General features: G+C 61.4%; 1 protein-coding gene across 1 annotated transcript in view; it reads right to left on the bottom strand.

Moving 5' to 3' along the window:
• KDM4B (lysine demethylase 4B) overlaps positions 1-24,471 on the bottom strand; it is a 140,431-nt gene that overhangs the window by 48,962 nt on the left and 66,998 nt on the right. The window contains 2 exon segments of the mRNA XM_058537356.1: positions 2,767-2,870; positions 7,231-7,280. Coding sequence (XP_058393339.1) covers positions 2,767-2,870; positions 7,231-7,280 — 154 coding nt within the window.

Genomic DNA, 24,471 nt, shown 5'->3' with positions numbered 1-24,471 from the left:
GCTCATCTTCAGTCCCCCGGAGAGATGAGCAGAAATCGCTGGATTCTTCTACGTAACCAATGAGAAGCCAAACCCTGGTGGGGGGAGTGGGGGACGGGGGGAGGGAGACTTCCGGAAGCCAACCACGGAGTCAAAAATCCATCAAAACTGACATCGCCTGGAGAAAAGCCAGTCCCGAACAACACGGAGATATTTTTCTTTGCAAATAATGAATTGTACCAATCAAGGGAAGTCAGTGTGCATTAAGTTATATTTTTAAATTCCCGTCCAAGTGACAGCCGCGTGCGGGCAATGACGCGTACGGCAGGAGACGGGGGCGGGGGAGAGCGCTCAAGTGTCCCCAAGGCCCCGCAGCCGCTGTCCACGCCAAGGATTCCCCGGGCTGGCTTCTGCCGCAGGACTCAGAGCTTCATCAAACGGGGCAAATAAAATTAAGATTTAGGGAATTTTTTTAAAAACACCTATTAGTGACTTTCTTATCTTATCTGAACCGACCCTGGAAAGGCTTGTCTCCATCTGCCTCCGTTGCCAACTTGCACGCTCCCTTTCTCTCCGCCACGTTGCGGGCCTCTGAGGGGCAGAGAACCCGCCCTGCAGGCACCAGGGGCCGTGAGCTCGGAGCCTTCCAGGGACGCAGCAGGGGTCTCTGGGAAGGAGGAGGCGCCTCTCATCCAGGCTCGGGCAAACTCTACGGCCTAGACCCCCTGCCCGACCCCTTCCATAAATCAAGGCCGAGAACAGAAGATGCACTCAGTTCGGACGACAGGAAGATTATGTTCCTGTCACAGGATCTACGTCCTGGTGGCTTCATTTCGAGCCCACGGTGTCTGTCCTCCATGTCACGGCCGTCAACATTAGCCTGACAATAAATTAGAAGGCACAGGATGATGGATAGGCCGCGCGGCAGAGTGATCAGTAGTGAAGGGGACGCCGGCCCGACGCCAGTCATGGAGAGAGCTGGAACTCGGCTGCTCTGCGAGCTCTCACACGACAAATGAGGGAGTCGATGGCAGATTACAGAAACACACACGTTTGATCATTAAGAGGCTCTGCTATTGATCTGCTTCTCCTTCCAGAAGTAAATACCATTGCAGAGATTTAGAAGTGGAGGGCGGGGAGTGACTTCTCCCAAGGCGGCCAGGGATCCAGACGAGAGGTCCACACCGAACCGTGAGAGGGGCCTGCATGTGGACCCCACGCTGCCGGGGGCTCGGAGGCCGCAGGGCAGGGAGCTGCTCTCCGCCAGCCGGACAGGGCTTCACCTTGCAGGCCTCGGGGAGACGGCCGCCCAGGCCCTGTGGGCAGCCAGGAGGCAGGGCCGGGTGTGAGGGGTGTGGCCGTGCCATCGGGAGCACCTGCTGCCCAGCACGGCCTCGCTGGGGTTGCCAGCAGCCCCTCCAGGCCAGGAGGCCACCCGCGCATATAAACCACGGCGCCACACCGACACGGACGCGGGACACAGGAGGGCGCCCGCCAGCAGACTCCTTCCACCGGATCCCTCTCCAGGAAGCACCGCTCAGAGAATGTTCTAGACAAACCACAGGAAAGCGAGTACTTCCCGTTTCTGTAAGCAAGGCCGGGATCTGCCTGCACGGCTCCTGGTGACACACGGTGTTCAGATGACAAGACAGAGTGGAGGAGAGAAACCGTGGAAACTACCTTTCTCAGAGCCCAACCTCCCGCCGTCTGATGGACGCGTGACGCTGGAGGCACCCGGCTGCGGCCCCGCCAGAAGCACGAGGCCGACGCGCGGAGACGCCGCGGGTGGTGTGATTGAAATGTCAGAAGCAATTTCCGACGCGCTGACACCAGGGCGGGAGCGGGCGGGGTGGGTCTGCTCGCAGAACTGGCGCCTGCGCCTGACAGAGCCCTCTTCTGGGGAACCAGCTTCCCAGGAGGCCCCTCCTCCACCCCCACTCGCTGCCCGGGCCGGGGTCTGCTCAGACCTGTCTGGAAGGTTCTGGGCACGTGCCTCTCGAATGGACAGACTGGGGACAGAGGCCTAGACTGTCCTCGTCCTCGGGGAAGGAATCGTCTGCCGCGGACGACGGCTGAGCTGACCCCAGGGCAGAGCCGCCTCCAGGCCGGGTGCCCCCACGAACTCCCTTGGGGGCTGCAAACCCGGGGTGCCGGCTGACCGGCCCCAGCGCTTGGCCCGCTGCCACTCGAATTCCGCAGGCGGGGGGTCCCTGCCAGCCAGGCCCCTGGCTGCAGGCCTCACGCGTCCCGGCCTGGGCTGCGGGGGACGGACGGGGGAGCCCCCGGAGCAGCACACTGAGTGAGTCCCGTCTCCACGCTGCGAAAGCCAGGGGGTTTCACTTCCGCACAGGTGTCCGTCCTTTCAGAGAACGCCTGCCGAGGGCCAGAGGTCGAGGGTGACGCGGCCGGTGGGGCCCGCGCTCATGGGGGAGGAGAGAGGCTGTCCGGGGCTTCAGCGGCTTCCTGGGAAGTTGGCAGGAGCTGCCCCCCACCCCAAATGCTCCAACCCCAACCCCGCAGGACCCTGCAGAGGGCAGCCCACTGGCCACACCGGGCCGAGGACGGGGGTGGGTTTGGGAGGGGTGGGAGGGAAAGTCAAGGGCCCCCGACTCCCCTCTTCCATCCTCACCCCCCACCATGGAGGAGCTGGAGGGGGACTGCCCAGCCAGCGTGGTGCTCCCCTGGCTTGCCACTGTTCTAGAACCTTCTCCAGGGCTAGGAGCCAGTTTCCTGGGGCGCTCGTGGTCCCCTGTGCCCAGAGCGCCTCCTCGAGCAGCCCCTACGTACCCGGCTGAAGGGGATGCCGTACTTCTTGAGGATGATGGGCGAGATGAGCGTCATCTTGTGCCGCAGGAAGGCGTCGCAGCCCTGGGAGCTCCCGGGGAAGAACCCTGGGGGGAGAAGACGGGTGTCAGGGCGACGGGCCGGAGCCGGCCGGGTGCCTCTCTCCCACGGGTGCCCGCGGCTCCGAGAGAATGACACACACAGGCCCCGCCACACGGCCCTGCGGGCTCTGCTGGTGGCGGGCGATGGTGACGCCCGCCAGCTCTGTGTTTAGTGAAGCGGGAACAGGGCACGGGCCAGGGCGGTCTGTGCGACAGGACGCACACACTCGCGGTCACAGACGGGGCGCGGCTGCACGGAGATGTCCACTCCGACCCCCCGACAGAACCCACTGCGCTGCATCCACAGGGTCCCGGGCCAGCGGGAGAGCACAGCCGGGGCAAGCCACGGGGCCGAGGCACCAGACCCAGGCGAGTCGGGAATGGCGAGCAGCGCGGGCCCCCACCCACCCTAGGCCCGTCCTTTCACGGCCAGGAACAAGTCTGCGGCCAAGAGAGAGGCCGCCCGAGCGGGGGGTCTTCCAGGGCCCCGGTCTCAGCCCTTCACACATGGTCCCCACGGCCCCCAGGCAGGTGAGGACGTGGGCTCGGCCGTCAGCTGACCCCGCCCCGCGGCCCCAGACCCTGGGGGAAACGGCAGAGCAGCCCCAGCCCGGCCTGCATCCACAGCCCCCGTCCCAAGCCTTCTGTCCTGAACCAGACGGCCTGAGTGCCCGTTTGGGGACGCCGTCTGCCCTCGAGGACACCAGGTAACCAACTTAAAGTAACCTTCGTAAATGGACGGAACGCAGACCATTGGCTCTACCTGCCCAGAAACTGCAGAACACAGTGCAAGGACGTTTCCAAATCGGCCACTGGCCGAAGCTCAGATCAGTGACAGTCGCGATCGTGGGCAAAGGCCGGGGATTCCGCCCGCCAGTGGCTCCTCACCCCGAACCTCACGGAGGTGGCAAAGAAGGGCTACCACGTGGACCGGCGAGGAGCAGGAGGAGCCCCCAAGCGTCCACTCCCTCCAGGACTGACCACCGGGCCCCATCGGCCCAAGGACCCTTCTGGAAGCCGACCCAGACCTCGGGCCTTGCCCTCAGGCCAGCTGACCCCCTCAATGGGTCGCTGGTTAAAGAGGGCACATTCACGTGTGTGCACACATGTGTGTGCCTGTGCGCGCAAGCACACGGCCCACCCGCGTGTCACCTTGGGGTGGGGGCACTGTGAGGCCCTCTGTGCTGCAGGAAGGCGCCCGAAAAAAGGACACAATGGCAGGTTCTGGAAAGTGCGAGAGATCACCGAACCCAGCAACGTCCTCTGTGCTGGAAGCATCTCCATCAGAGTCACAGCTCCCGCCGCCGGTCCCTCACAGTTTCTCTTCTTAACGCACAGTTTAAGTGGCTCTCATTACAGCTCTAACACAGACGCGCCTTCTGAGTGATTAGCACCAGCAACGCGCCGGCACATTAACGCTCTCTCCGAGGCGCCACGACTCGCCCAGTGAGCCTATTTGGAGCTCCGCTATTCATTTTCCATATTAATCGCCAACTCAATCCACCCATCTCCATAACGGAGTCCGTGACGCACACCCCCAAAAGAGTTTGCAAGGGCCACCTCGGAGGGCAGTGACTCACCTGCCCTGAAACCTCTCCGTCCCTCCTCTCGGAGGGGAGAGCAGGCCTGAGCCAGGGGCCCGGCCACCACCACTTCCGACCTGCCTCCAGGGCTGACAGCCTAGCACTTCCCTGAATTCGGGGGACACCCCGCCGAGCAGTGACTTAATGAGTCTGTTTTTTTTTGTGTGTGTGAGGAAGATTGGCCCTGAGCTAACATCTGTGCCCATCTTCCTCTATTTTGTATGTGGGTCGCTGCCACAGCACGACTTGATGAGCAGTGCGTAGGTCTGCGCCAGGGATCTGGACCAGCGAACCCCGGGCCTCTGAACCAGAGCGCGTAACTTAACCACTATGCCACAGGGCCACCTCCAGTCCGTATTTTTTAAGAAGCAATAAAGGGGCAGCCTCCCGCCCCTCCTGGCTCCCTTGCTCCTCCTCTCCCAGCCCCAGCCACTGAGCCTCCAACATGCGCCCAGAAAGCAAACCAGGCATCCAGGTCCCCGGGCGTCAGAGACGACAGGGTGGCAGGGCCCAGCTCGGGGAGAGGGGGAGGGGCTGTGGCACCGTCGGGGTCGGCAAGCGGCCCCACAGCATCCCACGTCCAGCTGCCCTAGCTGCGCTCCGATCATCCCAAACTGCTTTTCTAGTAGGAAAGGTACACTGAGTGGGAACAGACTGGGTGTGGCTGGCTGCAAAATTCCTGGGGACACGCAAAGTCGAGAAGGTGCTGGCAAGGGTTGGGCAAGGCGAGAGATGTAGTCACCACGGAGGGCCCACGAGGACTGCACCGTGGTGGTGTCTTCTATGGCCCTGTGGGTGTGGGAGGCTGGAGAGTGGCCCCCCAAGGTGTCTACGTCCTGACCCCCAGAACCCGTGCCTGTGCTCCCTTCCCTGGTGACAGGGACTTTGTGGACGGGATAAGGCAAGGCCCCTGAGATGGGGTGACCCAGGATTACCCGGGGGCCCCGTGTCATCACAGGATCCCTATGAGAGGGAGCAGAGGGGACTCGACTACAGCGGAGGGAAAGGCCGTGTGACCAGGAGACAGATGACAGCGATGCAGCCACGAGCCAAGGGACGCGGACGCCTCTGGAAGCCGGGAAAGGCAGGAGACGGGCTCTCCCCTGGAGCCTCCAGAAGGAACCGGCCCTGCCCACACCCGGATTTTAGCCCCTGAAGGCTCATTTTAACTTTCAACCTGCAGGACTGTAAGAAAATCAACCTGTGGGGCTTTTTAATCAGGGCTTTTTTTTTTTAGAGCAGTTCAAGGTTCCCAGCAAAACTGAGGAAATGTGTGTTGTTTTAAGCCACCAAATTCGTGGTAATTTGTTACAACAGCAACAGGAAACTAACACAATAAGGAAAGATAGCTTTTATATTTTAAAATTAAAATCTGCATTTTAAATTTGGATTTCAAAAAACAACAGGAAAAATTTTAATTTGGTTTAATTTAGAGCTTAATGAGTCAGTGAAATCCGTCTCTGCTAGGACCGTCTGTAACTGCGGAATTTCTACCGTGAGAAGCGTGTTCCTGAGAGCGGGACTCAGCCTTGCCCGTGAGGACAGGGTCCAGGTTCCCACAGAAATGTTAACACAACAACGCCCTCCGCCCGGGACGAGCCTCCCTCTGTTCCCGGGAACCTGTGTGGCCCGCGTGTCACAGCATCTGCTGAGGAGACGCACAGCTCTGAGTGCAGCTGGGACAGGAGGCCCGTTTTTCCAGAAGGATCCACCGTTCCCATCTCCAAAGCCAAGACGCCAATGGGAAGGAGAAGAACACGTGTGGGGGCGATCTTGGTGAGGTATGAGGAGGGCACCGAGGATGGCACCCAGCAGCCAGGCAGCCTGTGCCAACGCTGAGCGGTGGCTTCCAGAAGATTCTGTGGCTGCCTGGCGGGAGGAGGGGGTGCCGGGCTGCCTGCCACTGCCGCTTGGAGGGTCGGATGATCAGAAGGGCGCTGCGCTGTCCCAGCAGCTCCCGAACAACGGGGTTCTCACCCCACCCATCCGGGTGCTGCCTGTGAGGGAGGGGCTGGCAGAGCGAGGGCCAGACCACTTTGACCAGTGGGGTCTTGTAACGCCTTTCCAGGCACTTACAGCCACGTGACGCCAAGAAACGTGAGCTTCTGCTGGGTCAGAGAGCAGGGCAGCGTGATGTGAGACCCCCTGCCTGGCTCCGTGGTTGGGGGTCGGGGGCCTCAGCGCCCAACTGTCTGGCTTGTCTTAGAGACATCATGCGTCCTGAAGGCCTGCCTTGACCCCGAGGGGTCAGTGTCCCCTCTCCAGACACAGCCTGGGACCCTCTCTGACAAATCCCTGGGCCCGAGAGGCCCCAGCGAGGGTCTGAACACAGATGGCCAGGCAGTGGCTGCTGGAGGGGGCCGCCCGCTGAGGGAGCCAGACCCCGGCACGCAAGAGCAGACAGCCCTCAGCCCACAGCTGGGGAACCGCTAACTGGGCTTCTCACTGTCTAGACTGAACAGAGACCTCAAGACTCAGAAAAGCGCACGACACGGCGCCAGGCGCCGGGAGGGGGACAGAGAGCACGGCTGCCCTTCCGGGCCCGCAGGAGGCTGCAGTCACAGCCGAGAACCCGCGCTAAGACACCGCCCAACAAGAGCAGCAGGACCACGATCTGATCCCGGGACAGCAAGGAGATGGAAGACAAGGCAGTGACATCTTCCAGCATGTCGCTGCTCCCAGAAATGGACACCCAAACAAAGCGAAACCCAGGAGGATGAGGCTGCCGCCAGCCCCGCCCCAGTCCCGGGTCCCAGGTCCCCCCCGCGGGCGCAGACACCTACCGATGGCCAGCCGTTCCAGGCGCTTGCCGTGCTCCGGGGGGATGGCGTACCTACGAGAGAAGGAGGCACGTCAGAGGCGAGGTCGTGTGGCCGCCACACGTCGGCGGGGCCCCGGGATCCGGCCGTGCACGGAGCGGCACTGAACCTCGGCTGTGGTCAGCGCGGCGCAGGGGGACAGGTGGCGGGGGGCCGCCGGGAGGAATCCCACCCCGAAGGGAGGAGGGGGTAAGGGGGGCTGAGGACCGGGACTCGGTGGGTCGTGACGGCGCCCGCGGAATGCCAGGAGCAGAGACGTTCCCAGTTAAGTGGCACTAAACCTCGATGAGGCTTTAAAAGCAAAAAACAAAATAAAAAGCGCTGGATTGGAACTGCCTCCAGAGTTGAGAAGAGGCAGGATCCCAGCCTCCCGGCCCCAGAGCCAACAAGGAAAGAAGCTTCAGGAACCAGAGAAATTCCACTTGTCACCCACTTCGTAAGTTTTATTTTTACACATTTTACATGTGAAAGATTACTGAGGCTCCGTCATAAATAAAAAAGATCTAAGGTGAAGGTTTGCAAACAGATGAGGCGAGAGTGACACCCCGCTAATGCTGAGCGAGGAAGCTGGCGTGGTGGAGGCCGGCACTCCTGCCCGGCAGGGACTGGCACCCGGAGGGACAGCCTGGGCGGGGGCTGGGAAGTCCCAACCCACTCGAGGGACCCAGCAAGACGAAAACCCCAATTTCCAGGCAAAGGCGTGGGGCCCTGGCAACACAGCGCTGGGGGGGGGCGTCCGTCTGAAGGAGGAGGGGAGGGCAGTGAAGCCTCCATCTGTGCAGCTAACAGAGCACCCCCGAGTCCCGGGGTGATTCTTCCCCCAGGGGACACTGGGCGACATCTGGGGACATCTGTGGCTGTCACACTGGGGGAGCTCCTGGCATCGCATGGATGGGGCCAGGGATGCTGCTCCACCCCCACAGTGCCCAGGACGGCCCCCACAGAGAGTGACCTGGCCCCAATGACCACAGCGCAAGGAGGAGACCCCGCTCCACAGTAACGACGGCCAATATCCCACATTCTAGAAGTAGGCGCATGTGAGGACGCACCACAGGCCGCCCTCTCCTCCCTCGCAGTGCAGGAGGCAGGACGGGGAAGGAAGGAACGTGGAAAATCCCCAGACTCTGGAGCTGCTAGTCTACTCCAGTGAAAGGTTTATCACTGCTTTTTAATAAAACAAAAGGGGGCAGGGGTAGGAGATAAGGCAAACATCGTGTCGCCTCTCATCTAACAGGATAAAAACAATTAATTTCCAGGCACGCTCCGGGGCCTCGCGGAGGCGGCCGCAGCACCTTCAAGTCCGCTGTCGCCGGAGAATGTTCCATCGTCTGGACAAAGATGAGGTGACTCTTTCTGAAACAGCCTTTCATTGCTAACACAAAGATGAGAAAAGTTAATCCCAACCCGCAGCACCTTTGTGGGATTATCGTCCCCTCAAACCGGGAAATGAAGCACCACTCCTTCTGGGAAGATGCTGGGGGACTGGAAGGAACTAATTTATGGCTCCAAGGCTGTGATGATTAATGCAAAACCCCCGTCTACAATGCTGCTTTCACTTAATTACCGCCTGTAATTGGGAGTTGTAAAGATAAGATTAATTGAATCTGGTGGATGTTAAAAGTTTAATACATTGGAACGGGGCTCCTCTGTTATCGGAGCGCGCAGACTGCAGAATGCTGGGCTGAGCGCTCGGAAGACGGTCCCCGGAGAGATCAGAAAAGACTCCTGGCCGGGAAGCCGACAGCCACGGAAACTCCTAGACCGCACCGTCCTAGAGTGAGCTGCACCACCGCTGGCCTGGAACAACCTGCGACAGCCTCGGGGGCGCCGAGAAGTCCCAGCGCCAACGACAGGGACCCCTGGGGACTCGGCAAGCCGAAACCTCGGATTTCCAGGGAAGGCAGAGAACGGGGCGGGGCCCCGACGACACAACGCACTGGCGAGGTCCCGCCATCCAAGGAGGAAGGGCGGGTGGTAACGGCTCTGTGTGCACAGGTACCAGGACCCCCAGTCGTGCTGGCCCCCGACGGCCGAGAGGACCTCCAGGGCAGCGCTGCAGGCTCCCGCGGAGCCCTCTCTGTGCCATGGCCCGCGGGGCGCCCGGGCAGGGCCAGGGGTGGGGGCCCCGGGGAGCCGCCTGGAGCCGGCCTCCCAACACCGCTGGGGACAAGTCCCCCAGACCCGGGGGCCCCAGAGCAGAGCCTCCCAGGGTCTCCACCAGGGCCCCCAGGAGCCCGGCGCATCCCCGACTCTCGGGCCGGGCTCTGGGAGAAAAACAAAGAAGAGAAGGAGGAGCAGCCACGTGGGGTGAACTGACTGTCCGCTCGCCCTCAGGCGGGGAAGCATCTGTCTGGCCATGAGTGTGCGAGTGCTCAGCCAGGAGTCAGTTTTACTGTCACAACATGGGGGCAGTTTGCTCCCAGGAGCTCCGTCCCCATCACAAGGTCAAACCTCATGGCCAAAATCCACTGGCTCTGCCCGTCTGCAGCCCCGGGTGGCCTGTCTCCGGCCGTGTGGCCTGGCCTGTTCCGGGTGCTCGTCTGTCTCACGACTGGACGAGGGCAACACTCTCTCCTGCCCCTGTCTATCCCCCTCCCCCAGCTCTGCCCGCGCTCTCTCAGATCCTCCCTCGGCTCCCCCATCCTGCTCTCGCCAGCACCAGCATCCTCTCCAGCAAGGCTGGTTCCCCTCAGGCCTGCTACACACCAGCCCCCACGCCGTCCTCTTGGTCCAGCAGCCCTGACACCTCCTGCAGGACTGGCCTCGTCCCCCCACCATGGCCTCCATCAACACGCTCGTCCCCAGGACCGGGCTGCACCTGGCTGACGCTCCTGGGCGGCCAGCTCACTCCAGGCCAGTGGCAGACGTGGAGGGTCTGCGGCCCAGCACACAAGTCATGGCAGAAGAATCTGGAGATAAAGGAATGGGCAGAGCAATTTCCAGAACCTGGGGAGCCATGGGAGGGAGAGCAGACCAGGGGGCTTCAGAGGGCAGAGTTAGAAATGGGGGACAGGGGACAGCCCAAGGTGGAGGCTGCAATAGGGATGGGCCGCCCGTGCAGGGTCACCCCGGTCCCTCGAGCCTCAGCCCCCGGCCTTGCCTGTGGGAGGCTGGCTCTAAACCAGCAGCCAAGGGCAGTCACAGCGGGCGCCCCTGAGGGGACAGCGGGAGTCCTGACTCTGCACTTAGCCAGGCAGGAGTCACCCCTCCGGAACTTTCTCCACAGCCCCCAAGTCTTTTTTTTTTTTTTTTTTTTGTGAGGGAGATCAGCCCTGAGCTAACATCCGTGCTAATCCTCCTCTTTTTGCTGAGGAAGACCGACTCTGAGCTAACATCTATTGCCAATCCTCCTCCTTTTTTTTTTCCCTTTTTCTCCCCAAAGCCCCAGTAGATAGTTGTATGTTGTAGTTGCACATCCTTCTAGTTGCTGTATGTGGGACGCGGCCTCAGCATGGCCGGAGAAGCGGTGCGTCGGTGCGCGCCGGGGATCCAAATCCGGGCCGCCAGCAGCGGAGCGTGCGCACTTAACCGCTAAGCCACGGGGCCGGCCCTTCACAGCCCCCAAGTCTTTATCTGCATATTTTAAAAGCCCCTCCCCTCTTTCTGCTTTTGATCATTTTACACAAAGTACTTGTGGACAACTGCAAACCAGAAAGTCACAGAAAACTCGGAGAGGGTGGGCGGCCAGCCCAGGTGACCCTGCAGAGGCCGCAGCAGACGCGACAGGCTCCATAACCCGGGTTAATGTCGCGGAATCACCGCGGAGGCCGAGAGAGACAACTTCGGGCATCGCCTGGCAGACAGCCTCTTTGGAAAGGTGGTCGTCTGCAGACCTCAGGGGCTTCGGCGAGAACAGCAAACATCATCAGATGAGGTTTAACCCAGCGAGGAGGCAACGGGGAGACAGGAGCCCGGGGACCGGGCTCTCCCGGGTGGGGACACCGACGTGTGAAGGCCACAATGGTTAAGAAACAATCACGGTCCAGGATTTCACAGCTCAAATGACCAGAAGGAAACACACTTCAGGAGCTCCGATGGGGAATGGCCAAGTCCCAACCTGCGTTCCAGAAGGAACGGCCTCCTGGTCTGGGGGGAGACAGGGCAGGCTGGCCCCAGGGAGGTGGGCGTCCCCAGCCCACTCTGCCCCTCAGGTTTCTTGTTTCACACCTTGAAGGATCTGGGGCAGTAAATGCACCCCCTCCGATCACAGACACCCCAAAAACGGCAAAGCTGAAACCCACAAACCCGCCCACAGCGCGAGGGTGGAGGCCTGGGGTGCCTCCCACAGGGCTGGGTCCAGAGGGGCGAGCAAGGACGTCTAAGATCTGTGGCCAGACACGCGTGCAAGTCTGCCCTGCTTACTGGGCGCCAGGAACATTCTGGAAAAGCTAGACACTGGAGAGGTACACCCTTCGGCCAACTGTTCTCGTTTGATCTCTGAGGCCAGAGGGCAGGACGGCTCGCCGGGCCCTGCTGAGGCCAGGCCTGAGTCCAGGCTGGTGGCAGAGCCATCTTGGGGACACCGTGAGGCCCCGGACGTCAGGAGGCTGTCACCCGCACAGGTCACAACAGAGCCCGTGGGACTGATGGAGCGGCTCCGGGGCCTGTGACGCCAGGCGGGTCCCGGGTGCTCGGGCGGCTGGAGGCTGCAGCCCGGCAGCTCTTGGGGCCAGACAGAAACTCGTCCGCTGCAGGCAGGGCCGCTCGCCTTGGCCAGGGGACAGGCCACTTCCACTGCACCGAGACGCCGGCCCAGGAAAGTCTTCCTGTCCGCTGCGGAGAATGCTATTAATAGTGTCATTTTCTCGGTGTTTTGTTTATTCCCCTGCAATGGCTTGATGGATGTGAATAATTATCAGACTATAAAAGCCAGCAAATGTGCTATTTTCTATCGCTCTAAATCATCAAACAAATAAAGTGTGAAACAGCATTTTTGAATATAATTTTCCCCTCTAATGGCTTAGAATTATTATCAAGAACAATGAAAATAAATAAGCAAATGCCTTGTGAGTTAAAAATTAAATGCGCGTGTCAGGACGAGGCACACAGACCGTCTTGGAGAGCAGGACCTGCTCAGAAGCCGTTAGTCAGGACAATGACGAGCGACACCCTTCGGGCCGCGCAGGCACCCGGTCGGCCTCCCGGCACCGCCTCCAGCCGTCCCCTGTCCCCTCGGCCCGAGGAGTGGGCGCCTGGGGCCAGCTCCCAGGGGATGACGCGATGCCCCATGGTCCCTCAGTGCCCAGCCTGCCCAGCTGACCCTCCGCAGCCCCGGGGTCCTGTGTGTCACCACTGCAGGACAGCCACGTGACACCTGCGAAAGCAAGGCAGGGTGGGGGCTGCCCGGAGCCAGTGCCCCTCTCCGGCCTCTGCCCCGCCTCTCCCGGGCCATGGAAGACACACCAGAGCGGCTGCCACCACTCAGACCAGCCAGAAAACCCGTGGTGGAGGGCACATTCTCAGGAGGAGATGCGCTGAGGAAGCAACCCCACCCGGCCCTGGGCCCCGGGGGCTCGGCCAGTGGCCGCCCCACGTTTCCTCCCACCCGCTGGCCGCCCTGGGTGGCCCGCTACACGTGGCCTGAGTTCCCCTGCGAGGAGGGCGGCGTTCCCATGGTAACAAGGTAACCCCCGGCACCCTCCCCTTCCTGCTGTCAGGATAATGGGGGCCGGGCTCTCAAATTGGGGCTCGAAGCTCCCTGACCGCCCATCCTTGAGAGGCCCCTCCGCCTGGAACCATCTTCCAGAATCAGGAGACGCGACACAGTAAAGCTGACTATTCTTTCCCCCAAGACTCGCGCAACTCTGCTGGATGACAGAGGCACTTGGAATTTCTTCCACCGCCCAGCGCGACAGCTTCCGCGGCCCCGGCGATTACGAGAAGGCTCCCGGCCCCGCCCCTCCTCTCTGCCGAGGATGGGGTGCCAAGAGCGGGGGTCCGGCCAGGGCCCTCTGGAAATGTCAGTGCAGCCGCCGCGGGGCGCAGGGTGAGGAAGTTAATTTCACAGTGTCTGCACAGACGGGCCTCGCCGTTTAACACGCTGTAATCACGGCAACAGAAACAAGACGGCAGAGTCCACCGGAGGTGCCGAGACCACGTGTCACGTCGGAGGCCACCTGGCACGAGCAAGCCGCCCGCACGCAGCCCAGGAGGCCACGGCAGCTCCAAATGCCAGGGCCCCACACGCTGGGCGCACGGCAAAGCCACGTTACTGCAGTCCTCAAACACAGAGCCCCACTGCGGCCCGCAGTCCCCGCCCTCTATAGCCACATGCCGCTGGGATGGTGCCAGCCGCTGCCCCGTGGTCTGGGCGGGCCGAGCAGAATGACCCAGGCACAGAGTGGGTTCCTCAGGAGCTGCCCCGCAGCCGAGGCGCTGTCCCTGAGCTGGTCAGAGATGAGCCGGGCCAGGGCGGCCTCGCGCTCCACTCCTCTGCGGCGGAGTGGAAGGGCCCGGAGAAGCATGGTCACAGCGGTCACCCTGACCTGATGACCACCGAGACGAGCCGCATCCACGTCATCTACTGAAATGTCTGAGAACTAAGGGTGACGTCTGTGTGTGGTATTCTGTGTGTGGACTGTAGGTTACGCCTCAAAAAAGCTCTCAGAGGGTCCCAGTGCTGAGGACACAGAGTGGTGACCCACAGTGGTGACCCTGCAGTGTCTTCTGGGCCTCAGACCAAGGCATCCACCGGGTTAACAGGAGCCCCGGCAGAGGAACCAGAGACCTGAAGGCGCCAGGTCACAGACGCCCCTCTGGAAAAGGCACTCGGCCCCGCGGCTTCACTGCAAGTCCACTCACATGTGTGACCGAGCAGGTGGAAGGACCAGAGGTTGCTGCACTTATATAATGCATCTGGCATCTTTATGAATGAATGAATAGGAAACCCTGTCACCAACACAGGACAAGGACACACAGGAAAATGACAAGCTGGTCTCACACAAATAAAATAGCGCGTCTGACCCAGAGGATATTACAAGGCCAGGAAGGGTTTATCCCCAGGGTTGCAAAGACAGTCCAAGAAATACAAATCTACAGAAAATGCCAAACCATTCAGGATACAAATTCCCAGCCTCTAGGACAAGGAGGGACCTTCCCACGGTCACAGGTCACGGAGAGGCAGGAGAGATATCCGGAAAACTGGGAGCGAGGCAGGCTGCCTGTTATCACAGCCACTCACCAGCACGTACTGAAGACCGCAGCCAACGCACTAAGTCAAGAAAAAGACACAAGGGGAGTAATTAAAAGGAAAAAGACAAACTTCATTCTTTGTGTGAGTGTGTGAGAGGAAGATCAGCCCTGAGCTAACATCTGCCAATCCTCCTCTTTTTGCTGAGGAAGACTGGCCCTCGGCTAACATCCATGGCCATCTTCCTCCACTTTATATGGGACGCCGCCACAGCAGGGCCTGACAAGCGGTGCGTCAGTGCGCGCCCGGATCCAAACCGGCGAACCCTGGGCTGCCGCAGCGGAGCACGCACACTTAACCGCTACGCCACCGGCCAGCCCCCAAACTTCATTCTTTTAAAGTAACATAACCTTCTACTTGGGAAAACTAAGAGGACAGACTGGGGAACCCAGAACCGACCAGTCCAGCCAGGAGCAGAATAACAAGTCAACACGTGGACAGCCAGGCTTCCTCTGCACCAGAAAGACTTGAACACCCACTCTGGTCACCCTGCCCTCCGTGGGGTCCAGAAGCAGGAATTCCTCCCCATGAACGAGGTCACACGTAAACCTGGCAGCTGTTTCCCACAGACGGAATCACAGCATCTGATCTGGGAGAGCCGATGCGCCCTCCGTGAGGAGCAGGGAGGGCGGCAGACGTCCAGCAAGATGGCCCCCACCCATGACCACGTCCTCCAGCAAAACCAGGCGACGGCGACTGAGCCGTGATGGTGACAAGAGCATCAGTGAACCCAGAATGCAAGTGTGGCGGGGCTACTAGGTCAGGTAGGAACAGGGTGGCCTCGTCATCACAGTGGAAACGGGAAAGAAGCGCTACTCACAGGCACGCCGGACGGCGGGTGAACCGGGACAATGGTCGCCCTGTGCACCAGTCGGGAGAAATAAAAGATATCAGAAAACGCACCTGGCAGACAGGCCTGCCCTTGACATACGAGGGACTGAGTCCAAAGGCCGGGAAAGACGGACAGCCTGAAACCACTGAGACACCCGGGGTCCCCGCGCCCCACTGGGAGGGGACAGGAGAGTGTCCCCAACCCAGTCTGCCTGGAGGGACCCAGCCCAGGGAGGAAAAGGAGACTGGGACCCTCTCTCAGACTCTCAGGGGAGACAGGGTCCCTGAGCAGGCACGGTGCCCACGCAGAGGCTCCAGCCAGAGGGGCTGCGCGCACCCCCCTCAGTCCCCAATGCACAGAGGTGCCCGGCCTGGGCTGCATGGCTGCCCCCTGAGAGAGCGGCGGAAGCTGCCTGACGTCGAACTGATACCAGCTCGACCTCTATTGGGAAATCCCGTCTCAGCCCCCAAGGAGCCTGGCTCTGCAGAGACGCAGCCCCTCACTCGTCCCCACACTGGGCCCTTTATTTGACGGATGCGAACACTTGCTGGGGCGATAGCATCAGCCCAGGACCAGGGTGGCTCGCTCCCAGGAAAGAACCTCATTGAGCCTCTGCAGTTTTATCTTTAATGGATCGTTTTACAGGACATAGGCGATGGAATTTGGTATCTCACACCAGCAGTGTCAACGATTTCAAATAATGACGTTTTTATTGAAACGCACACACGAGATAAACAGAGTCCTGGGAGCATCTGCTCAGAGAAAATGGGGGCTCAGAAGGGGGCAACCACCGACAGAGATGCCAGACAAGCCAGCCTGCTGGCAGGGGACAGAGGTGTCTGCAGGCGGAGGGGATGCCAACGCCTCTTAAGGGCTGGTGCACCGACGCACCGACGCACCGCTTCTCCGGCCATGCTGAGGCCGCGTCCCACATGCAGCACCTAGAAGGATGTGCAACTACAACATACAACTATCTACTGGGGCTTTGGGGGACAAAAAAAAAAAAAGGAGGAGGATTGGCAATAGATGTTAGCTCAGAGCCGGTCCTCCTCAGCAAAAAGAGGAGGATTAGCATGGATGTTAGCTCAGGGCTGATCTTCCCCACAAAAAAAAAGAAAAAGGGCCGGGAGAGGGTGGATGCACCATGGGCACTGCAGCCAGCTCGCAGCCTGCCCCCGAGGTGTGCCGGCACCTTCCCACGGGAACCAGGGACAGGACAGCATCCGGAAGGTCCCGCCCAGCTTCACAGGGACTGGGAGCTGACTGCACAGGCCGCCAGCCCACTTCCATTAAGGAACAGACTTTCCACGGCAAGTAGTGCAGAGCCCACAATGAAACGCTGAATTGGAGGCATCTGACCCCAGCCCCTGTTTAGTTCAGGCCCGAGAATTGTTTTTATGATGTAACAGGACTGAAAATGCCAAGTCACGTGTGTGCTCGTTTCTGATGTGTATTTTAAACCTGGGGGCCCTGCACGGGTGAGGTTTTGAAGGCAGGTGCTGAGCGAAGGAGCATCCCGTTGGAGCTGGGACAGGTCTTCTGCAGCCAGCACAGGCGAGACCGATTTGCGGGCACACAGTGCCGACGAGTGCTCAGTGCCGTTTGTCACACAGCCCCCAGCCCCCCTTGGAGAAGTGGCCTGAATTTCTGCTCGTAAAACCACCAGGAGGGGCTCCCGTGGTGCCTCAGCGCCAAGCCCCTCCTCCAGCAGCATCCATGCCCAAGCAGGGGCACGGCCCCGATTTCTTTCTGTGGAAACAGGACGCTGGAACAGGGGAGAACAAGCACGAGTGTGTGGAGAGCACCAGGGTGTCTGAAGGGACAGGGGCTGTGGCTTGAGAGAAAGGTCGTGGACCCCTTCTGTCTGAGCGGGGAGGAATCAGACAGGCCCACATCAGCCCCCCGACACACAGCAGCAGGTACCTGGGACGCGGGGTGGGGCTGGTTTGGGCCCGGGGGTGTGGCTAGAGCACAGGCCTCTCTGTGCTCTGAGAGCAGCCGGGACATCTTCAATGTGGGAGGTTCTGGGTCTGTTCCAGTGACTTCCAGCATCTGGGATATGACTGAATTGTTTATCACCCACGCCCACAGAACCTCGTGAGGACACGTGTGGGCAGCTGAGGCCCCTGGCGACCAGAAGGACAGGCTGAGGGCTCTCCCTGCGCCCGCCGGGGGCGGCGCTGGGCATCCCTGACTTGCCTTCTTAACTACGGGACCAGCTCTGGGGAGCACGAGGCTTAAACTGTCTTTACAACCAGGCCCCGTGTCCACCTGGGGTCCCAGCTCCCACGTGTAAGACCACCTGGGTCTCAGCCTACTGCCCAGCAGGCAGAGACCACGGGCACTCGGGGTCACCCCCAGACCTCCCCGGGCCCCGGCGCTTTGGGCAGGGCTAAGGTCAGACACAGGAAAGTCTGCTCAGCTCGTCGTCGGGCGGAGAAGCAGACAGAGCGAGGCACCAGGAACTGCGGGAGAGCCACGAGCGGGTCCATCCTGGCACCACGGCCGCTGGGGTCTGTCCTGCGCCTGCCCTCCATCGAAGGGCAGGAGGGCACCCTTCTCCCACCCTGGGCCAGCCCGAGGGAAGCACACCCACGGGCAGATTGTCAAGCAAAGCTAGCGAAGGCCCTCCTCCTCTCAGACCTGCAGGCATCTCCCTTCCCGGAGCCGACAGCAACCTGGCTACCACGACAGACTCGCCACGGGAACCGGACCTGCAAACAGACCCAAGTGCCTGACGGCTGCTGCAGCGGGAGGGGGCCCCGCGTTGGCCACAGACCCCACAGCTCGAATCAAGTGCTGATGCAAACACTGCCGGGTGGGGGACCTCGAGACGGGAATGAACGCCCAGCGATGACACTTCCAACAGAAGAACCAACAGCTCCTTAGCGTGATGGCAGGGAAGAACGCCGGCTCCTCGCCTGGCGCCCTAGCCTGGAAGCTTCCTTGGCTCCCGTGGCCCGCCAGCGAAAATCCTGCAGTCTCACGAGCAGCGAGCCAGCACGTTACCATTCCAACTCTAAAGCGCCCACTTTCAACAAAACACTCTAAAATGAAGGGCCATCTGCTCCTGCCAGACCCAGCCGGCGGGGCTGTGCGACAGGCCGGCGCTGCCTGCGGCCACGAGCAGCAGACACACAGGAGAGGGGCACACCCCGCGGGGTGGCAGGGCCAGACCGGGCCCCCCCCACGTAGCGCATCCTCCTGGCCAGAGGAGTCCTCCTGGAATTTGGCCTCCAGCAGAGTGACCCCGAGCTCTGGAACCTTCCAGTCTCCCACTCCTGGCGGCCCGCCCGCCCTCCAGCTGGGCTCCTCCATGCCTGCTCACCCCCTCCCCCCACAGGCCTGGCGGGTGGGCCCACACTGAGCTCTCGTCCTGACGGATGGCGTCTGGCCTGGCGTGGGTCACACCAGGCGCAGCGTGCACTCCGTCAGGGCGGGGCTGACTCGTCTCCTTCCGCAGCCGCAAACCACCTTCGTTCAGCACCCACGCGGTGACAAAGCTCACCCACCCCTCTCCCCTCTCCTCCTGGGCACGTTGGACTACACTTCCCAGCATCCCTTGCTGTAGGTGTGACCACGTGACCTGGCGCTGGCCAGCGAGACGTGGGCAGAAGCCACAGGTGTTGCCTCCTGTGCCTGTGTGGCCCACCAAAGCTTCCGGAACACTCCCTCCCTTTGCCCAATGGGGACACCCACACCCAGGTGACCTGGAAGCCACGTGTAGAGGCTGGCAGAGCCGCCGTGGGCCTGGTCCCCTTCCTGCAGCGTCTCCTCTCCCACAGGAACCTGCCAGCTGAGCTGCCACGTCAGCTCAGCGGGGGGCCACTCAATCATTTCAGGGGCTCCCTAAGAAAATGGTCCTTTCTCTCCCAGCCTTCGAGTTAGGGACACCTTGCCAACTGGGACGCACCCTGTCCCCAAGGCTGAGCGACTGCCCGGCCACGCGCTCCCAGAAGCCGCCGTGGGCATCGGTGAAGGAGGCGGCGTGGGACTGCAGGCGAGAATCGCGGAGTCGCTCCGAGCATGGCCTGGCACACGGCGAGCATCGCGGACGCGGCCACTGCTCTCGCTATTGGCCGTCACGGCATCATGGACGGTAACGACTTCTTTCACGAGCGGCAGGTGACAAGATGACACGTCGTCTGCAGCAGCCCCAAACTGGAAGCCACCCAAATGTCCACCACCGGGGGAACGGAGGAACAGATGGAGGGACAGTCACACTATAGCCACACGTCACAGCGATGAGCGCAAGACACAAACGAGTCCATCTGTGTGGAGCTCGAATCCGGCCAACACTCGACCACATCACCCAGGGACACAGACACACGCAGAAAAACGACGCAGAGCCACGAGCACGTCAGAGGCAGGAGCACAGTGCTCAGCTCTGGGTGGGGAGGGGATGGAGGGTGGGGCGACATTCCCCGACATTGTGGGGGTGACACAGGGGTTGACTGCAGAGCCGTTAATAAACTACATGATTTTTTTTGGTATAAACATATTTTGCACACTTTTCTGTACTATATTATGTTTCAATTGTAAAAAAATTTGACAAAAAAGGGAACATGCCGTGACAGGCAAGTTCCCAGATGCTCCCAAGACTCCGGGCCCTGGGGCTCAGACACCTGCTCTCAGTTATTCAAACACTCCTCTCGGCGCTGCTGTCAGGGGTTTTTGCTGTTGTAATGAAGGTCTCAAATCAGGAGACCCTAAAATAGGGAGGTTACCCTGGGTGGGCCTGACCTAAGCAGGCCAGCCCTTAAGATGAGGCCCTTCCTCAAGTCAGAGGAGCCATGTGTGAGGGGGTCCCCGATGCTGGCCTGAAGATAGAAGGCGACACATGGCAAGGCCTGAGTGACTTCTCCATGCTGACGGCAGCCCTGGCTGGCAGCCGGTGAGGACGGCGGGACCTCACTCCCACCACCACAAGGAACTGAATTCTGCCAACAACCCGGATGAGCCTGGGAGTAGACCTTCTCCTGGGCTCCCGGATAAGGGCCCAGCCCGCTGACACCCCAAGATTTCAGCCTCTGAGACCTGGAACCGAGGACCCAGCTGGCCTGTCCCCAGTCCTGACCTGCGGAGCTGGGAGCCCCGAGTCTGTGCTGCTGTGTCACGCGGCTCAGAAAATCAAAGCCGCCCCAGCTCGGGGGAAGGAAAAAAGAGAGAGATTGAAAACATCCGACACAAGCACACCAGCACGCTGACATCTGCCCAATTCGGGTCCTGAGCAGAAGGCTGTTCTGTTAATTATTCCCTTCCCCTTCTGACGTCTGAAGTATTCCAACAAGAAGCCAAAGCGCAGCTCAAAGACGACAGCGTGGAAAGGGGAAGGAGGGACGTCACGGCAGGGACACCTGACCGGCACCTCAGACAGGGACCACGGTCTACGTCAGCAGGGACAAGGCACGTTGGCGGCAGGACCCTGAGATGACGGGGTGAGGAGGGTCCTCCTCCTGGAACCTGCCACCCAGCCCAGGAGAAAACCCCAGACAAACCCCAACTGGGGGGCTTTCTACAACGCCCTGCCTGGTCCTCCCCAAAACCGCCAAGGTCACAGAGACAGGAAGGTCTGAGAACCCGTCCAGCCCATGTGGGGTCCTGGGGCACAAAGGGACATTAGGGAGAAACTGAGGTGACCTGAGCAAAGGATGGACCGTAGTTAGTAAGGACGCACCACATCGGCTCACTCACTGGGACGGACGTCCCAGCCAAACAGAAGTGGATAATAGAAGCCTGGCTGTGGGGTCTGCGGGCACTCTCTGCACTATCCTCTCAGTTTTCCTGTAAATTGAAAACAGGTTGTAAAATATAGTCTTGTTAAAAAACCGAGAGAGTATGCCACCAAAGCAGCGCACACACAAACAAGCCCGTGACAACATCAAAGGAACAAGGAAACGCCCCCTAGCGGATGGTGTGCACCCTGCGCGCCCTTCTCTCCATCATGGACCCCCCCGCCCTGCTCACCAAGAAGCCAATTTCCAGATTCTGGGCTGCCATGCCGCCCGGTGGGTCAGGCTCCTGGCAAGGCGACAGAGCGTCTGGAATATCACGAGACCCCCACGCAGTCTCCTCGGCTTTGGAGGGCAGCGCATGGAGAGACTCGTCCTCAGCAGACGGCCGACCTTCCCCGTTCAGAGCCACGTCAGAGCAGCTCTGCACCCTGAGCAGACACCACTGTGTCTGTGCCTCCAGCCGCCGCCAGGCTCAGGAGCCAGCCGTGGGGACAGATCTCCCCAAGTGGGAGCCCTGGGCGAGCGCCCCCAAACGCGCTGGGTCCCGGGTCCCGGGAGCCCCCGATCCGCCCCACACGTGTCCCCCATGACACGACCACCGGCTTCGAGTGACAGCGTCAGGCTGTGAGTTTCACGTGGGTGAGGCAGGCAGGAGGCGAGTCAGACAAACGGGATGGGCTGAGTCAACCGGGGTGCTGCCCCCCGCACAGGACTCTCTGGGACCGCTGTCATCACAGCCACCGTGTAATCGACGACACGACCCTGCTCTCAGTGGGACACCTGCCACGCCAACGTGAGACCCGCAGTCGCTCCAGCCCCAGAGCTAACATTCGGACGCCCAGACCAGCTTTCTGCGTCAGAGTGACTGCACGATCCCAACAAGCAGGCATCGTGGCGGGCCGGGGACATCAGGGACGACAGCGCGGTCCTGACAAGAGGGGACCGAGGGCGGGCTAAGGAGGGCAAGGGTGACACGGCTGTCCTTCCCATAAGACCCCGCATGCGCAAGCCCTCCCGGTCTTGGTGCAAACCCCTTACCCCAGCTCTGCGCCATGGTCACAGTGCCAGGCTCTGGGGCGCACGGCCACAGAGCCCAACAGGAAATGAGTGCCCTGCCTGGCTCTTGGTGGCCACGTGGGTAAGTGGGCTCTCGGTCACCTCACGCCACGCCAGGTCTCCCGTCTTCTGGGTACCGTCCCAGTGGACCCTGGAGGCCAGACTCACTCACGACCTGTCCGTGTGAGGGGAGATGTCCTTCCTCTGACAGACGCACACACACTCGCACACGTGCACACACACGCACACACTAACACACGCTCCAGGGTGACCTGTCTGCCCGGGGCCGAAAGCATTCCAGGATGCGGGACTTGCAGTTCTGACGCGGGAAAGTCACAGCGATCCGCCCGGCACAGACACAGGCCTGGGAAGGAGGCAGGGGGTACAGGGGTCAGCACAGATGGAAGAACGGACAACCAGCTGGGATGCTGCGGCCGCGGTCACCATGGAAAGAGGAGCTTCTGGACAGGTGACCAAGAAAGCGATCCCCAACTGCTGGTGGCCCTGAGCATCATGCGAGCTCAGAGGCAGGCAGCAGAGGTTCCAACCCAGAAGCCACGGGCCTCAGGTGGTCCCGCTCGCCACTCTGGGGCCGCACTTGGCCGTTTGGGACGACAGCCGTCTTCTCTCGAAAGGAGGTTCCTTCTGCAGAGGGGACCACGCCCGTCCCCACCCCCCACGACCTGCCCCTGTGGCCGGCCACTCTGCTCGAGGAAGAAGCCACCAGGGCCTTCCAGAGCGCCGCGAGCCCCAGCCAGCTGACTCGGATCCCGCATGGGCCGCCCAGCCGCCTTATTCGCCATCTTTTACTCCACAGGGGTCCCGACACCTCTCCACTCCGTGGCAATCTGCTCAGGAGGAGGAGTTCCTGCTTCAACACACTCTCTCTGCTGCTGTATCTCTGTCACCTGAGCTTAGGACCTGGGGCAGAGGACAGAGGAGCCGCTGGTTTCCCGGCGTGTTAACGAGGGACCAGTCCAGCCGCCCCCCACCTCCCGGTGGGCCTTTCCGTCTGAGCTCCCCAGGCACCGGCCACACCAGCTCTGTCCCCAGATGCCAGGCGGGGGCGACAGGAAGAGAACGGGGGAGCAGGGAGCGCATCCACCTCGCCCGCACCTTGTCCCGGTGACAGGGCGCCGCGTGGGACGCTGAGTTATTGAAGCCCATCTGTGAGGCTGTCAGGCTCCTACCAATCTCATTCCCGATCAGCGCGGGCCAGCTCTCCCTGCCACCCCTCCCTGCCACCACGGGGCCTTCGGGATCGGCCAGAGCACGGCAGCAGAGGGGAGCCGTCTGTCACTGGAGGAGGGGCCGAGCCTGAGTCAGGGAGGGGCCCCTGCTGCCCGCTGCACGGGGCTCTCGGAGCCGTGAAGTCGCGCGTGGCCAGCATAGACCCAGACCAGGTGCTGACCCTCTCCACCACGGGCCCGGGGCTGCGTCTGGGCCGCTTACGTGGCTTCCTCACCCACCCCGGCTGCCATCCACCCCCTGGGGACAAAGCTGAGGCCCTCACGGGGCGGGCGGGCACTGTGGTCCAGCAGCGCCACCTGCAGCCAGACACGGGAGCCAGCTCTGGACCACCAGGGAGGAGGGGGGAAGGGGAGGGAGGGGGGACGGAGAAGGGAGGAGGGAGGGGGAGGGAGGAGGGAGGGGGGCGGAGGGGGGGAGGGAGGAGAGAGGGGGAGGGGGGAGAGAGGGGGGAGGGAGGAGGGAGGGGGGGAGGGTGGAAGGAGGGGGAGGGAGGGGAAGAGGGGAGAGAGGGAGGCGCCTGCCCCCCGAGGCTCCCTGGGAGGGATTAATCACCGCCCACAGGGGGTGCACCCGGGAAGTGAGTCATGCTGCCTGGGGCCTGCAGGGGGGTCCTCAAGGACCAGGTGGATGGGCAACCAGCTGAGGGTCAAGGGAGCAGCCCAGCGGCCCCCTCCCCAAAAAGAGCCTTGCTCTGCCTCCCTGGGCAACAGACCCACCAAACAGGGCCCAGAGCGTCCAGCCTGTCGCCCCAGCCACAGCCCAAGAGCAGGTACCACGGGAGCCGGTGGCACCTGCACACGCAATGCGCTTCCCTCCTTGTGGTCCATTGCAGGGAACACGTGTCCTCAAGTGCACACGTGTGCACACACTTATGCACACATGCACAACCACACACGCACATAACCCCACATGCTCACGTAACACTCGTGCACATGCACGTGTACGCACACGAGTGCACACGCACGTGCTCCTGCACACACCCACACATGCACACGTAACACTTGTGCACACGTGTACACACACGCACACATACACTCATGCACTTGCTCTCTCACACACACACCCACACGTGCACACATAACACTCGTGCACGTGCTCTCATGCACGCACACCTCCAGAGCACCAAGCGCAGGCAGAGAGGC

The sequence above is a fragment of the Diceros bicornis genome, unplaced genomic scaffold, assembly GCF_020826845.1.
Source record: "Diceros bicornis minor isolate mBicDic1 unplaced genomic scaffold, mDicBic1.mat.cur scaffold_301_multi, whole genome shotgun sequence".
Classification (NCBI taxonomy): domain Eukaryota; kingdom Metazoa; phylum Chordata; class Mammalia; order Perissodactyla; family Rhinocerotidae; genus Diceros; species Diceros bicornis.
Note: the sequence above shows the minus strand (reverse complement) of the source record. Positions and strands in the feature narration are given on the sequence as shown.